The sequence below is a fragment of the Mobula hypostoma genome, chromosome 11, assembly GCF_963921235.1.
Source record: "Mobula hypostoma chromosome 11, sMobHyp1.1, whole genome shotgun sequence".
Taxonomy (NCBI): Eukaryota; Metazoa; Chordata; class Chondrichthyes; order Myliobatiformes; family Myliobatidae; genus Mobula; species Mobula hypostoma.
In genome coordinates this window covers 98,405,987-98,423,069 of record NC_086107.1, presented here as the reverse complement: position 1 = coordinate 98,423,069, position 17,083 = coordinate 98,405,987, and the positions used below count along the sequence as shown (strand labels likewise).

The 17,083-nt window shown below is 45.6% G+C and overlaps 1 protein-coding gene across 1 annotated transcript in view; it reads left to right on the top strand.

Moving 5' to 3' along the window:
- Positions 1 to 12,199: 12,199 nt before the first annotated feature.
- The window catches only part of LOC134353985 (extracellular serine/threonine protein kinase FAM20C-like), a 46,451-nt gene continuing 41,567 nt past the window's right edge, over positions 12,200 to 17,083 (top strand). Inside the window, exons 1-2 of the mRNA XM_063062606.1 lie at positions 12,200 to 12,939; positions 15,883 to 16,055. Of these exons, the coding sequence (XP_062918676.1) occupies positions 12,434 to 12,939; positions 15,883 to 16,055 (679 nt within the window). The 5' untranslated portion in view covers positions 12,200 to 12,433. The remainder of the gene's footprint in view (positions 12,940 to 15,882; positions 16,056 to 17,083) is intronic.

The window sequence follows — 17,083 nt, the reverse complement described above, 5'->3', positions numbered from 1 at the left end:
ACAGATTGCCTTGCTCCTAGGTGACAATTTTCAATGCCTTGATGTCCTTGGTGGATTTGATTGGTAATTTTGCATCCACAGAAGCCGGAATGATGAGTCTGAAGCCCTTTAGCAGCAAATCATCAAGAATGGTGAGTGTGTCTCTTTCAAGCCAGCACGTTCTGAGTTTGTGATCTCCTTTTGGAACAGCTGGCCATCCATGCTCACAGTATCGCATGGGCTTGCTGCAGATTTGGTTCTTTTTCAACTCAGCGCAAGTTTCATCCCATTTGCTCGGTGATGCAGGAAAGCTTCCGTGAGGGCGGAGTCAGCTTCCATCCGCTCACGTTTGCGTGGCGTCCTCGACACAGCTTGCTCTCCGTATCGTACAGCCCTGGCTTGTGAATCACGTAGACAGCTGGGACACAACATCCATGGTTAACCCCGACCAACCGAGGGCCTTATTTCCTCATTGTTAATCAACAACATAGTACTTTAACTACACATTTTAATATGTTTTGAATGATTTTAATACATTTTAACTTTTCAAAGTCTTTGAATAACAGAGAAGTTTTGATGCAGGCTTTTGACTGCAGTGCTTTTGGCTCAGTGCTGGGCTTGGGGGGCTCATGTTCCGCTCTGTGAGGCCTTGAGGCCTCTCTAAGCCTGCTTGTGGAAGGGCCAAGGAGGCCAATTCAATCCAACCTAAGGGCACCATGGCCAGCTGGAGTATTCATATGGGAATAATGCTTGTGTCAGATAAGGAGGTTCAAATTTATTGTCATGGGTGTACATACCCAGGAAAGAAATGCTGTGAAAATTAGCTATTTGTAGCAGCAGCACAGCGATGACTCACACAAACAAAAATAAATTAACATGAATTATGCATAAGCTATGTGACCAAAAGAAAGATAATGACATTAATGCAAGTTGAGGGAAAATAAAGTAGTGTTAGGGTTTTTCAGTTTGGTCCAAACAACCTGATGGCAGTGGGGAAGAAACACTTGTTTAACATTGAGGTGCAGATGGTCAGAGGGTGACAAGATGGCATAGCCAGAATATGGGACATCCCCCCCCCCCCCCGCCAGTAATAGATGTTGCTTTCCTCAATAGTCCTGACGAACGGTCTCAGCTCAAAACATGGACTGTTTTCTCTGTTTCATAGATGCTGCCTGGCCTGCTGAGTTCCTCCAGCATTTTGTGTGTGTTGTCAGGAGCACTTATTACCCCTCAACCATCAGGCTCTTGAACCAAAGGGGATAACTTCACTTGCCCCATCACTGAAATGTTCCCACAACCAATGGACTCATTTTCAAGGACTTTTCATCTTGATATTTATTGCTTACTTATTATTATTTTTTTCTTTTTGTATTTGCACAGTTTGTTGTCTTCTGCACTCTGGTTGAACGGCCAAGCTGGGTGGTTATTCATTGATTCTGTTATAGTTATTATTCTATAGATTTATTGAGTATTCCCACAGAAAGATGAATTTCAGGGTTGTAAATGATGACCTACATATACTTTGATAATAAAATTTACTTTGATTAAACTTCCTGCTCACATTTGGATTATTGGTGAGGAATGCCCTTTTGCCATTTGTGAATCTACATCAAACTAATTAGGAAGGTATCACTATTGGACCAGGTGAGCATCCATGGCTCCTTTACACCTCTACATTTGTTTTCTCATCAAAAAGGGAGAAAAAGAAGAAAAAATTCTAAGGTAGGGTTCCTGGGTTCATTGTCCATTCAGAAATCTGATGGCGGAGGGGGAGAAGTTGTCCCTAAAACGCTGAATGTGAGTCCTCAGGCTCCTGTACCACCTCCTTGGTAGTAACAATGAGAAGAGGGCAGGTCCTGGGTGATGCAGGTCTTTGATGGTGGATGCTGCCATTTTGAGGCATTGCCTTATGAAGGTGTCCTCTATGCTGGGGAGACTAGTGCCTATAATGGAGCTGGCTCTGTTCTGAACTTTCTGTAGCTTATTCCAAACCAGTGCAGTGGTTCATTGGTACGAGTGTATGATCCCTCAACTTCCCTTCGTGAACTCCAAAATGCTGTGAGAGGTACAAGAATTTTTCAAACTTGACCAGCTGCCCTGCAAACAAACTGCAAGAGCTGTTATGCTGACCCAGTGAACACAGGACACCACCTCTTCTGCAATCAGTCTCCTTTCCAGAAGCCGTATCTGTAGGTAGCAGACTGTTGGCAGGTTTTTTGGTCTGTGACTGACTCATCGCTTCCTGCCATAATGATCTGCCTCACCACCCCCATCCCTGCCTCCTCCTCTCCCCCACTTTCACCTATCCCCCATGAATATTCCCCATAATAGTTCTGATCAGAACCAGCATTCCCGACTCAGCTGGATTTCAGCCAAGATCCAGCTCAATAGTCATACTTTTGAACTCTGCTTTTCGAATCGATTAATATATAACTGACTATCAGGGGAGTGCATACTGACTCTCAAAGGCCTAAGCTGTCGCACGTAAAAATGTGGAATTCAGATATAATCATTTGGCCTTTCATGCCTGCTCCACTCGTGCCATATGTTGCCTTTGATCTCACCACTCATCTCCTGTACTCACTCAATATATCCCGATTCCCTCTAATATCCACAAACCTGATTAACCACGTTCAGCAGCTGAACATCCACAACTCTTGTGGTTTCAATGATATGTTACATTATGAGTAAAGAAGTCTCTTTTTTTATGTATGTCCTGTGTGGCTAATCCCTTAGTTTGATTCTGTGACCCCTCCCCCCCCCCCCCCCCCCAGTTTATAGGCACCTCAACCACTGGGAACATCATCAGTTCTGTCCTGTATGTTTCAATAAAATGATCTCTCATTCTTCTACGCTCACGTGAGAAGCCATTTCAGAAATCAGACTGATGGAACTTCGCACAGAATGCTGGAAGAACTCAGCAGGCCAGTCAGCACCTATGGAAGAGAGAAAACTGTCGACGTTTCGGACCGAGACCCTTCAGGATCCAAAGCAACGCACACAAAATGCTGGAGGAACTCTGCAGCCCAGTCAGCATCTACGTTTTCCATAGATGCTGACCGGCCTGCTGAGTTCCTCCGGCATTGTGTGTGTGTGTGAGAGTGTGAGTTGCTTTGGATTTCCAGCCTCTGCAGATTTTCTTGTGCTCCTGATGAAACTTCACTCCACTTTATCGACTGTAAGTGCATCTTTATTAGTTTAGGAGAGCAGATTGGTTCACAATGTCCTGATAACACACAGTTCCATTGCCAAGAAGGCCATACAAATTGCTGTACATGTACGTGATCTATGTACAAGGTCAGACGGGGCTATCTGAATGCCAACTCTTCTCAATCTCTTATCGTGTAAAAGATGCAAAGCGCATGATCTCGCGTTTTCACGTTACCTTCTGTACACTGCGCCCTTGCCCGTTCCCTAACCTATTTCCCCAGAAGGTTCCCAGCATCCTCCTCACAGCTGACTCTGATAACCCTGCTTTGTGTCATCAGCAAACTTCACTGAAAATGAGGAGGATATTCCTGCAGTGTTATTTAGTCCCGTCAACCTGTTTATAAGTTTCTGGTTATACTTTATGACTTGCTGCAAAACAACAATTTTCACAACTTACGTCGGTGATAATAAACCTGATTCTAAAGTTCAAAGTTCGTTTATTATCAAAGTATGTGTACATTATAAAACCTTGAGATTTGTCTCCTTACAGGCAGCCACAAAACAAGAAACCCAATAGAACCCATTAAAAAAGACCAACAACCAGGTAATGTGCATAGAGAGAGAGAGATTTAAAAAAAAAAACACAAAACCGTACACACAATAAAAGCAAGCAGCAACATTCAGAATGAAAGTGAGTCCACAGAGATGAAACCCGGAGCAGGCCCACAGCATTGGCCTCGGTGGAGGCGACATTGTGGATCAGTGTGCAGAATCAGCCAGACCCTCACCTCCGGTCCCGACACCCTGCCTTTTCAATCCATCTGGCCCGGTGTATAAGTTGTCCAGCATCAGGTCGGTCTTTGCTCCAAGACTCGAGGCACTCTGGGCCCAGACCCTGCTACCACGTTTCGGCCCGGAGCTTAGACCAATCAAACCTTGCTCTCGGTTTAGGGCGGCCGGGCTCCGAAACTCCTCCGCTCCAGCTTTTCTCCGCTTTGCACGCCCCGACTCCATCTCGACCTCACCCCAACCTTTTCTCCTAAACATGACCTAACCTCATTCTGGTTTTGCATCGCACGTGCACGCCTCGAGCCTCGAGTCTGCCTCGCCTTCGCTTGCCTCGTCACTGTTTGTGGCAATCACTTACCACAATTTTCTACAGAAAAAGTGTTATTAATAAAGTATTTTGCTGTATTTCTTGCTTTGGGAATGCCAGTAATTATCACCAAAAGCGCCACCTATTCTGCTTCTGATTAAATGGTTTGAAGCTTTCAGTGGTGATTGCCTGGCTGTCCTCTGCAGCACTAGTACAGTAACTGGTTCTCACTCTAATCAGCAGCAGTTATTTTGTTTACTTTACGTCGAGGGAAAATGATTTTTAAAAAACCCTGGACTTTTCAATAACTTAAGTCCAGAGCTTAATTGAACTTTCTCTGTTCTCGGGCTCTTTCCAACACACCATTCACACTTACATTGGTAGAAAGATAGTTATTCTTTGGTGCCAAAAGGTGAGGAAAACTTGCTTTAAAATCTTTCCCAATCCAGCAAGATTTCACCTATTCATAAACAGAACAGTTTCCTATTTTTATTGTTTCAATTCAGGGCTAGTTCTTTTAGCATCAAGCAATTTATGTCTAGATAACCAACACATGATTTCTAATTGTTGGCTTTTTTATGAGACAGGGTGAACAGAACTTGCTTTGTATCTAGTATGTGCTGTACCATCCTATAGATGTTGGGGTGGCATTTGTTCTTCACCATGTCTGTGCTGTATCAATCCTAAAGTGTCAGGTAGAACACCACAAAATCAACTGCTCTTGGCGTCGATCTTCAACCGTCCTGCACTGGAGTGTTTGAACTGAATTGACTTTATTACTTACATCCTTCATATACACGAGGAGTAAAAATCTTTATGTTATGTCTCCGTCCAAGTGTGCAATGTGCAATTTATAGTAATTTATAATAAGTAGTGTGTAACTCTCACTTCTGCTAGTGGCTTAATTTAGGGGTTGATAGCCCCCGGCCTGGCCAAACTTAAGAAATTTTGTTTGGGTGGATGCTGCGCGAGGTGTCCCCTGTTACAAATCAGTACCCCGAAATAACAAACAGTATAAAATATGCGATTAAATGATTATGCTTTATAATTCTTACTTTGACTAAATGGTTAGTAAAGAAATGGAAAAAAAGGGCCCAATCTTATTAAACAGTCTGTTGCACAATATTGGAGCTCACTGATAAGCCGGTTGTCCACCATCGACCTCCTCCGATCGTCGCTGCCCTTCGGACCCTCGCTCCAAATCCACCCCGTCCGGCAGTCTACCCACTCTCTCCATTCGCATCTCCTCTCCTCTTCTCTCCCCGGCAAAAGACCGCGAAGATCTCTCTTCCTGACTCACGAGAAAGAACAACAGCATTCCAAAACCCCGTTATCTCTAGTCATAACCCAAACATTGCTGCTATAGAGAAACCATTACATTATCAGTGAAACCCTACAGCATGTTGCAAGTGTGTACAACAGGATGGTCAATATAACATCTATCGTATCTGATGTGACTATCAGCTACTTGAACAAGAAATGCGAAGGAAATCGCAGAAATTAACAGTATACTGTAAAGTTGAGACAGAGCTCGCAACATGGACACCCTACCCGGCACCATCTTGGATAGTATGAAGGAACAGAAGTATTGCCTACTGCACAATTTAAAAAAAAATCCATTTAATAGGATCAGATTCTAGCTAAGTTGCTTTCGCAATGCTATTTAAGAGGGTCTTCCAGGATTTGGACCCAACAATAATATATTTCCAAAGCAGCACACACAAAATGCTGGAGGAATTCAGCAGGTCAGGCAGTGTCTATGGAAATGAATCGATCATTGACATTTTGGGCTGAGACCTTTCTTCAGGACTGAGAAGGAAGGAGGAAGGGGAAAGAGGCTAGCTGGGAGGTGACAGGTGAAGCCAGGTGGATGGGAAAAGTTACGGTCTGGAGAAGAAAGAATCTGATAGAAGAGGAGAGCAGACCATGGGAGAAAGGAAAGGAGGAGGGGATCGACTCAGGGAGTAATAGCCAAGTGAGAAAAGGTAAAAGGTCAAAGTAAGGAATAGAAGCCGGGGTGGGGGGGGGGGGGGTTGTTTACCGGAAGGAGAAATAGATATTCCTGCCATCAGGTTGGAGACTACTCAGACGGACCATAAGGGTCTTGGCTTGAAACATTAACTTTTCCATATTCATTTCCTTAGACGCTGCCTGACCTGCTGAGTTCCTCCAGCATTTTGTGTGTGTTTCTTTGGACGTCCAGCGTCTGCAGACTTCCTCGTGTTTAATACGTTTCCAAGTCAGGACAGTATGCAACTTGGAGAGGATCCTGCAGGTGGTGGTGTTTTCATGCAACTAGAGTTCTTGACCTTGGCCACAGAGGTTGCAAGTTTGGGGGGTATTGCTGGGTACAACAGATGACAGCTGCAGTGATGCGGGGAATGAACATTTGAGGGAGTGGTTGGAATGCCAATCAAATGGATGAAGTCAGGTTCATTACTGTTGTTGGAATTGCTTTAGTCAGGTCGATGAACAAGATTCCATCACTCTCCTGACCAGCACCTTGTAGATGACAGAAAGTCATTCGCCACAGGCTACTTTACCTCTGGTTGCATCTTGCTGACATTTATGAGACTGGTCCAGTTGAATTTCTGGTCAGTGACGACTCCCAGGATGTTAATGGTCAGGGACAGCCAAGATAATGCCATCTGTTGGAGATGTTACCAGCTACATGACAGTCCATGTCCATGTTTTGTTTTCTGTAGGTGTGGGTTGCTTCATCTGTGGAGGAGTTGAGAAAATTTTTACATATTCGAACCAAGGCCATGGTGAGGTCTGGAGTGAAGAATGCTGATGAAACCTCATTAATTTATTTATGGAGACACAGTGCGGAATAGTCCCTACCGGCCCTTTGAGCCACGCCACCCAGCAATTCCCCAATTAAAGGCCGATTTATACTTGTGCGTCAAATGTACGCCGTAGGTACAGTGTAGCCGCGAACCCTACGCTGTATCTATGCTGAACCCTACGCCGTAGCCTAACGCACACCTCTCCCATAACGTAACTACGCGTCGCGGCGACACAGACCACAACAACTGTGATTGGTCCACTTGGTAGCATCGCATTTCCTCCTACGCTGCAACAGCTTCCCACTGGGCGACTGAAGGGCAGGGAAGGAACTCTGGCTGCAATGCTTTCCATAAAGCTTTACAGACCTCCAAAATTATGGAGGACCCTGTGCTTGACGCCAGTTTGTAGCTAGCTGCTACAGCCTGTTGACTTCCACCTGAAGTGAAAACTCGAATGGTGATTGCCGGTCTCTGAGTATACTGTGCGTACACCGATGCGAAATAAATGGTTGGAGACGATGAACCAAATTGTCAAATCTACCTGCCGACATCCGAAAATATTTGAAATGCATTTCCTCGTCTATGTCTCAGAGGCCAGACAAGAACAGAAAGTTTACCCTCCTTCAGTTCCAGTCACCATTGTTTGAAGTTTGAGTTTCTTCGTGTTGAGTTTGAACATGAAGAAACCCAACACAGTGGCATAGAAACCCCACCGCCAACTAGCGTTTTGGCAGTGAATTGCAGAGCGACGCAGACACACCAACGCACAAGTATAAATGCTCACAACGGCGTAGCCCACTTGCATAGGCTACGGCGTAAACTAGTACACACAAGTATAAATCAGCCTTTAGCCTGAGCCTAATCACGAGCTAATTTACAGTGACGAATTAACCTATTGGATCCGTCCTTGGCTTCAACCCCGACTCTTTTGAATTAGTGGTGGAGAGGAGGTCACTATACAAACTGTTATCCATTATGGACAATCAGGCACATCCTCTCCATGAGCTACTGTGTAAGTAGCGGAGCACCCTTTCAAACAGACTCATTCAGTTCCGCTGTCATAAGGATCGTTACAGAAAATCTTTCCTACTAAATGCAATAAGCATATACAACAATTCATCTCTGTGCAACAGGAGAACACACATCATAGTACAATAGTCTGTTTCATTTTTCATAATTATTGCACATTAACAGAACTTATAGAAACTTATAGAGATATGAAAGGGATAGACGTGATAGAGGCAGGAAAGTTGTTTCCACTGGTAGGTGAGACTAGAACTAGGAGACGTTGCCTCAGATTCGGGGGAGTAGATTTAGGACGGAGATGAGGAGCAACTGCTTTTCCCAGAGAGTGGTGAATCTGTGAAATTCTTTGCCCAATGAAGCAGTGGAGGCTACCTCAGTAAATATATTTAAGGCAAGGATAGATTTTTGTATAGTAGGGGAATTAAGGTTTATGGGGAAAAGGCAGGTAGATGGAGATGAGTCTTTGGTCAGATCAGCCATGACCTTATTGAATGGTGGAGTAGGCTCGACAGGCCTGATGTCCTACTCCTGTTCCTATTTCTTATGTTCTTATATTATTGTACATTGGTACATTATTATTGTGTATATTATTATTCTGTACTTTATTATTAGTTAAGTCTGCACACTGCTCAGTGCGTTTTTTAATGTTGCTGCTGTAACGAAAGAATTCCCCACTCGGGATCAATAAAGTATTTTTTATTATTATTATTATTACTATTACTAAATGGTACATCTTTGGACTGTTGGAGGAAACCGGAGCACCCAGAGGAAACCCACACATTCCATAGGGAGGACGTTCAGATCCTTACAGAGAGAGCTGGAATTGAACTCTGAACTCCGACACTCTGAGCTGTAATAGGGTCGCGCTAACTGCCACGCTGTGGGTGGTGACGAATGGTCCTTGGTGAGTTTGTGCCATTGAAAGCATCGTCAGCATCTCCGACCGTCACCGTGCTGCTGACTGAGGGTAGGCTGATCAGGTTGTAGTGGAGGAGACGCGATTGGGCATCCTGAGGTTTATGAACAGCAACTGTATCCAGGGTTAGGGTGGGTGTCAATGTTGTAACTTCACTGGAACAGGCTGGCTGGAGGCACAGCTAGATCTGGAGTGAAGTTCCCTGGTACAAAAGCCGGGTGCCATTCAGTCCTGCTGTCTTTGCTGAAACCCGTGCCCTCACTATGTCCGGATGCTCTAGGAGTGAAGATAATTAGCTGAGACCATCTCTGTGGTGGGGTGTACGGGTTGTCCAGAGAGGAGTAGCATCACTGGTGAAGGAGCTTGTTGTGTCCAGGGCTGCTCACTTACCTTTGGTCACCCCGCACACTCACCTCTCTCCTGTGACCCCCAGTAGCTGTGTACACGTGACAGCAGCCACACTTCGATATACCACTTCAACGGGTCAGCTAAACCAGCTGAGGGAACCATTTGCCTCAGTGAGGTAGGGATGTGCCTGAACCAGCACGTTGAGTGATCTCCAGCGACCTGGGCGGATGAGATCTACAGTGGCATCCAACGGCTAGGAAGGCAGTACTACAATGCTCTGTGGAGAGCAAAGGGCACGACAAGGCGCAGAAGACATCATGGTCATCCACTACAGCCAAGGAAGACCCCAGTCTGTGGCATTTGTTCATACCGCTGGACCCGGACTTCTGAGGTCGAGAGAGTGGACCTGCCCAGTGCAACAGCTTTTCCACTTTAAGAACTTTCCTGCACAGGTCTCCTGCCATTGTCAGACACGATGGACAACCACCATTTCTGTGGTAATGAGGTTCTCAAGAGAAAGCTGAGACATATTACAAAGGACAATACATCTTTGTACAGTGTTGCTTCTTCAGAATTTTTTTCGTTTATGATCGACCGCTTGAAGCTGAACACAAGTGTAATTTCAAACTACTTGTATTAGTATCACGTAGAACTTCAGAGAAACAAAGAAATTAACTTTTATCGAATATAATGTATTTAATTGCATAATAGTGCTGACACTTTGCAATAGTTTACTTAAGCCAAAATCATTTTGTTGATGATTTTCATTTGTACTCAGTGTCTAAGGCTTCTCACTTTGTGTCCAACAATAATCAACAAGTATTGATGGATTCCAGTTGCCCTGATACTGTTTCTTCATGACAACAATATCCTGATGAAATCTGTCACCATGCTCGTCACTTACAGCGTGAAGATTTGCAGGGATGAAGTCAAAATGGGAATGCAGAAAATGAACCTTTAGTGACATGTTGCACTTCATGGTTTTGTATGCTTGAAGCACGTTGTCAACCAGCTGCACGTAGTTTGGTCCTCTGTAGTTGCCAAGAAAACTTTGAACTACATCCTTGAATACCTTCCATGTGATTTTCTCCGGTCCCACTAGAAGTTCTTTGAATTACCTGTCATTGATGATCAGTTTGATTTGTGGACTGACAAAAATACCTTCCTTAAACGTGAAGGGCCTGTAGTCACTAGAATTCAGAAGAATAAGGGCTGACCTAATTGAAACCTATCGAATGGCGAAAGGCCTTGGTAAAGTGGATGTGGAGAGGATGTTTCCAATAGTGGAAGAGTCTAAGACCAGAGGATACTGCCTCAAAATAGAGGGACATTCGTTTAGAATGGAAGTGAAGAGGAATTTCTTTAGTCAGAGAGTGGTGAATCTGTGGAATTCGTTGCCACAGGCAGCTGTGGAGGCCAAATCTTTATGTATATTTAAGGCAGAGGTTGACAGATTCTTGATTGGTCAGAAAATGAAGGGATACGGGGAGGTTGGGAGATTGGAGCTGAGAGGAAAATTGGATCAGACTCAATAGGCCAAATGGCCCAATTCTGCTCCAATATCTTATGGTCTTAATCTTGGCATCAGTTATTCTGACTTGAATTATGAATTGTAATAACAAATATAGGGATTTCCAAAAATGGTGCATGATAGGGATGTTTCATGGTGATTGTCATGATCATCAGCCCAAAATCCGTAAGATACACCTAAAAGTATTCGGGAAACAAAATCTTTGTTGTTCAGTGTTATCGTATTTGTTAAGTAGAGGCCGTGCACAATCCTGATTTGATGGAGACAGACGTGACAAGCACGGAGGAACATCTGGAGAAACTTCTGAAACGCCCGCTTCGCTGCTGCTGCTACTGTGCGATCGAGAATCTCCGGAGGGGAAGGCCCCAAATCCTCGGCTTTGCCTATTGCCTGTTGCTGGGGCCAGGGTCGAAGCACTCGGCAGAGATGGTGCTCGGTGTCGGAGGGCTGGTCGGAGGCTCGAAGTTTTCGGATGGATTCAAGAGTGGGCTGTGGTCGGTGCTTCCAGGATGCTGCATCGGCAAGTTTGCGGCGCTGGAAGCTCATGGCAGGGAGAGTTTCTCTTCCTTCTACCATCTGCGTGAGATGATGGGACTTTTAAGAGACTTTGAGACTTTTTTTTTACTGTGCCCATGGTCTGTTCTTTATCAAATTATGGTATTGCTTTGCACTGTTGTAACTATATGCTATAATTATGTGGGTTTTGTCAGTTTTTCAGTCTTGGTTTGTCTTGTGTTTCTGTGATATCACACCGGAGGAACATTGTATCATTTCTTAATGCGTGCATTACTAAATGACAATAAAGGAGGACTGCGTGTCTTTATAATCTAATCTAATCTAATCTCCTCAGCACCTTGAGGTGAACATAACTGTGAGTTCTTCAGCCTGGTCTTTAACACTCTTAGACCGGGTCCTCCTACCACTGGAGATGGGGACACAAAATAATCTGCAGATGCTGGGATCAAAGCAACACTCACAACAGTCCTGATGAAGGGTTCCGGCCCGAAAAGTCGACCGATCCTTTCCACGGATGCTGCCCGACCTGCTGAGTTCCTCCAGCGTGTTGTGAGTGTTGCACTGGAGATGGGGATAATGTTGGATACACCATCACCTTTTAACTACCGTATTTAACTATCCGTTGCCATTCATGAAAAGACAAGGTACGCCTGCTCTGCCTTGTGATCTATTGGCTGAGAGGTCGTTCAGCTCTATCCCCCGCTCGCCCTGTTTGCGTTTAACCTGCACGTAGCCCTTCACCATGCTGGTGTGCTATCTTTAGATCTCTGAGCTGTAACAACACAGCATCCCCTTCAATGCTCCTCACCGAGCCTGGGTCGATTCTCTGTTCTGATAATGGTTGTTGTTTCAGCTGAGACTTGACATGGTGAACTGCGCCTACCTTTGACCAGGGAGCTCCTCTTTGTTTGCAGAGTGATAAGTCGGGACGGTCAAACTGACCAGGGTTGTAGTAAACAAACTTCAGCCATGCACCTCGGATGTAGCCAGCTTGACCGCCTTTTGCCGCTGGGCATGAGACAGCCACTGGTGTGTGAGGAAAGCAGGTCGATCGTGCGCTGAGAGCTCTGACTCGGGGTTTCATGGAGTTGGCTGCAATGTATCGAAGAATCCCGGCTTTGGCGTTCTGGAAATCCAAAACGGTGTATCTGTTTTTAATTCTGATCAGCCTGGTGCTGCACATCCTGATCGGCCTGCTGCCTGTCCAGGAGGTAAATGTACAAATCTGTAGCCCTGGCATACAGGGGGGCCACTCGCTCTCAAACCGGCTGTCGTCAAAGGCGAACAGCGAGCTGCAGAAATTTGCCAGCATTGGGACGCTGAGCCGCACATCTCAGTCCCCGGGAAAGGCTAGGGATTCAGGTGGCGGAAGCCAGCCTCTCCCGGGCAAGCCATCTCCGAGGTCGGCCCCTGAACTTGACGGCAATTTGCAGCGGGATCCCAACAGGCAGGACGCATCGAAACTGGCGGCACTGTTTCAGCACCCGCTCTACAACATTCCGAAAGCACCGCTGTCCCCAGATGACCAGCTCTTCTCAGTGAATTCTGCGGAAAGGTTCACGGCAAAGAGCAGCAACAGTGATGGCTGGTGAGTGGAGCACTGTTCAAGTGAGCCAGGAATTAATCACCAGAGAGGATGGGACAGTCGGATGTGTAATTGTATAGTTACTGCATGCAATATCCAACTTCGACATAAGTTAAATAAAAGTAATATATAATATTTATAGGCATCCGTTAGTCTCGTGAGAAGACTAGTTTGACTAGTTTGTATGGAAGACCAGCAGTTGCCCATGCTGCAAGTCTCCCCTCTCCATGCCACCGATGTTGTCCAAGGGAAGGGTATTAGGACCCATACAGCTTGGCACCGGTGTTGTCGCAGCGCAATGTGTGGTTAAGTGCCTTGCTCAAGGACACAACACCCCACCTCAGCCGAGGCTTGAACTAGAGACCTTCAGATCACTAGACGAACGCCTTAACCACTTGGCCAGGCGCCAACACATTAAATAAGTTAACACAGCCAGTAAAACAAAACACCTTACGGCAGACGCTGCAGTCTAATGTAGAACATAAGCTCAGTTGTAATACTCTCCCATAGAACACGATATACAAAAAAAGGAGCCAGGAGCCAGTTTAATATTCCGGACAATACCCTAAATGAGCGAGTGCTTTAATGTACTGGCTGTGCAAATCTCAAGAGATCAGTCAGCGGTCAATAATCGTAAAGCAATATGCGTGCCGCAGAATAGTCTGATCTGCATGCCACAAAATAAACCAAATCAAATCAAGTTTAATTGTCACTCAACCATGCATGGACACAGTTGAACGAAACAGCGTTCCTCTGGGCCAAGACACAAATGGTACCCAGCGTGTTCAAAACGGCGAGGAAAGAAGCATATTCACACCAAAGAACAAGCATATATATCATCCCTGAATGACATGTCCCACAATTGACGGTGCAGTCTCCCAGCAGAGTACAGTTGATGTACACACTATATGAACTGTAGAAATTCCAGTGAAGATCGTACCAAAGTGAAATGCAACACACAGACTATATCTCAGTGCCCTGTCCTGTGGCATCATCATTAAGTCCATTTTAGTGCAAAGAGGTCAAAGAGGCCACGGTGTCGCTGATCTATAGTGATTGGGATTTTTCTGGTTGGTTCAAGTATTAAGTAATGAGGCTTCAGACGATGAGGGAGATTGTATTTACAGTCTTGAAGCATATCTGTTGCTTCAATATGAGCCATATTGTATAACGTGGGCGATCATAGTTTTGACCATGATTTTTCTTGGCAAATTTTTTTCTACAGAAGGGGTTTGCCATTGTCACCTTCTGGGCAGTGCCTTTACAAGGCAGGTGACTCCAGCCATTATCAATACTCTTTAGCGATTGTCTGCCTGGCGTCAGTGGTCGCATAACCAGGACTTGTGACATGCACCAGCTGCTCATACGACCTGATCCCGTGGCTTCACGTGACCCTGATCGGGGGCTAAGCAGGTGCTCATCTTGCTCAAGAGTGACCTGCAGGGTAGCAGAGGGAAGGAGCGCCCTACACCTCCTTTGGCAGAGGCAAATCTCCATGCTGCCACCCTTAGACTATACATACGTATGGTTCGGTTTGGATCCTGCAACATATTTCATGGGTTGTAGGGGTTCTCTAGTGTGTCTTGGGCTTGGCGGTGCCTACCCCTCTCCAGGCCAGACCACAGCCGATGTCCTTCAGCTTGGTGGCTCACCCCGGTCTTGAACAGTTGGCTGTTGTAGTTCTTCAGGGAACTTATCTGCCCTGGCCAGTGACTTCATCGACACGGTCCGTCACCCAGTGGTGCCGTGTTAACGCCACCCCGCTCACGTCGTTTAGCCCGCCAGCCGAGGGGGTGTACCGGGGTGTGCCACTAGGAGGCAGACGTGAGAGATTTGGGAGATGGATGAGGACCAGAGATGTTCGTCCTCCCTACTAGGTAGAGTGCAGCTGCCAGACATCCAAGGTACCACCTCTATCCAGAGTTCCGACATCCCGTATAGCCGTGTATTTCTTAACTCCTCATACAGAAACGCAGAAACTAACACATTCGGTGAATGGTATAAAATATTGTACACAAACTGTACTGTTAACAAATAACACATAATGCAATATTCCAATCTGGAGATTATTCCCTTATTTATTGACATACAGCCCTTCGAGCCACGCCTCCCAGCAACCCTCAGTTTAATTCCAGCCTAATCATGACACAATTTACAATGACCTATTAACCTATCAATATGATATATAACCTACCAATAACAATATATATTTTATCAATGTTACACACAGAATGCATTTCCAGTATAATATCTAAAATATATAGACTAGATTATACAACACACAGACACACAGACATGTAGACACACACACACACCCCACACATACACACATAGATGCATACACACACAGACACAGACACACACATAGCCCCACACACAGAGACACACAGACACGCATAAACACACACACACACAGACATGCAGACACACACACACACAAATGTACACACAAACACAGACACACACTAACACACGCACACACAGGCATGCAGACACACACACACACAGATAGACACACAGACACCCAGACATACGCACATAGATGCATACACACACAGACACACACACACACTTAGCCCCCCACACAGACACACACAAACACACAAACATACACGCAAACACAGACACACACAAACACACACACAAAGACAGACAGACAGACACACACACACACACACACACACACACACACACACACTGCACAATATAAATAAATGTGTGATACTCAAACTACACAAATACTGTACACATCCTTTCAGTACTTTGAAGGGTCTCGGCCCGAAACATCGACTGTACTGTTTTCCATGGATGCTGCCTGACCTGCTGAGTTCCTCCAGCATTTTGTGTGTGTTGCTTTGGATTTCCAGCGTCTGCAGAAGCCCTTGTGTTTATATGATTGTGAACGTCTATGCGTCTAATTTTTATCAATGTGTTTTGTTCTCACAGGGTTAGCCACGAGCAGGAGTATGTTCTGCCCGATGGCAAATCTCCTTCTGATACGTACCCCAACTGGCTGAAGTTCTTCATCGGAATTAACCGGTATGAGCTGTACGCACAGAACAGCAGCATCATTACCTCCTTACTGCAGGAGCTCGCAACCTTGAGGATTGTCCGTGTCAGTAAGGAGAATTTTTTGTTTTTTGGTCATTTTTGCTAAGTGAGTGCAAGGGCATCTGGTTTGGTGCATCTCGTCTGGACGTGATATGTGAGGGTGCAGGTGAAGGCATCAGTGCATAGGTGTGCACTCAGAGAATGTCCATACAGGTATGCAGGTGCAGGCTGTATAGGTGTGTGTGTGTGTGTGTGTGAGAGAGAGAGTGTGAGTGTGTGTGTCTATGTGTGTGAGTGTGTGCGTGCGCGTATGTGTGTGTCTGTGTGTGTGCGTATGTGTGTGTGTGTGTGTGAGAGAGAGAGTGAGTGTGTGTGTGAGAGAGAGAGAGTGAGTGTGTGTGTGTGTGTGTGTGAGTGTGTGCGTGCACGTATGTGTGTGTGTGTGTGTGTGTGTGTGTGTGTGTGTGTGTGCATGCCTGTGTGGGTGTGTGCGCGCGCACAAGATCATGTTGAAGTTTAATTGTTATTCAACCACATCGGAATACAGCCAAACGAAACAGCATTACTCAAAAGGTTCAAAGGTTCATTTATTATTGAACTATACAACTCTGAAATTCCTCTTTTTCGGGTAGCCGTGAAATGAGGAAAGAAGAGCAAAACAGCATCATCATCAACCCGTAAATCCTCCCGCCCTGCACAAAAAACGAACAAAACGGATCAGGCACATCGACCCCCAAATCCCTCCTCCCGCATGAGAAAGCGATATGACTGTCCACACGCCAATCTTATTTATGGAGTTACAGTGCGGAGTGGACCTTTCTGGTCCTTCGAGTCGTGCCACTCAGAATCCCACCAATTTAACCCAAGCCTAATCACGGGACAACTTACAATGACCAACCAACCTACCAGCCAGTATATCTTTGGACTGTGGGAGGAAACTGGGGTACCCGGAGGAAACCCACGCGGTCACGGGGAGAACGTACAAACTCCTTACAGGCAGCAATGGGAATTGAACCCAGGTTACCTGCACTGTAACGGTTGTGCTGACCACTACACCACCATGCCATCCCCACCCTCCTCCTCCCAAATCTCAGAC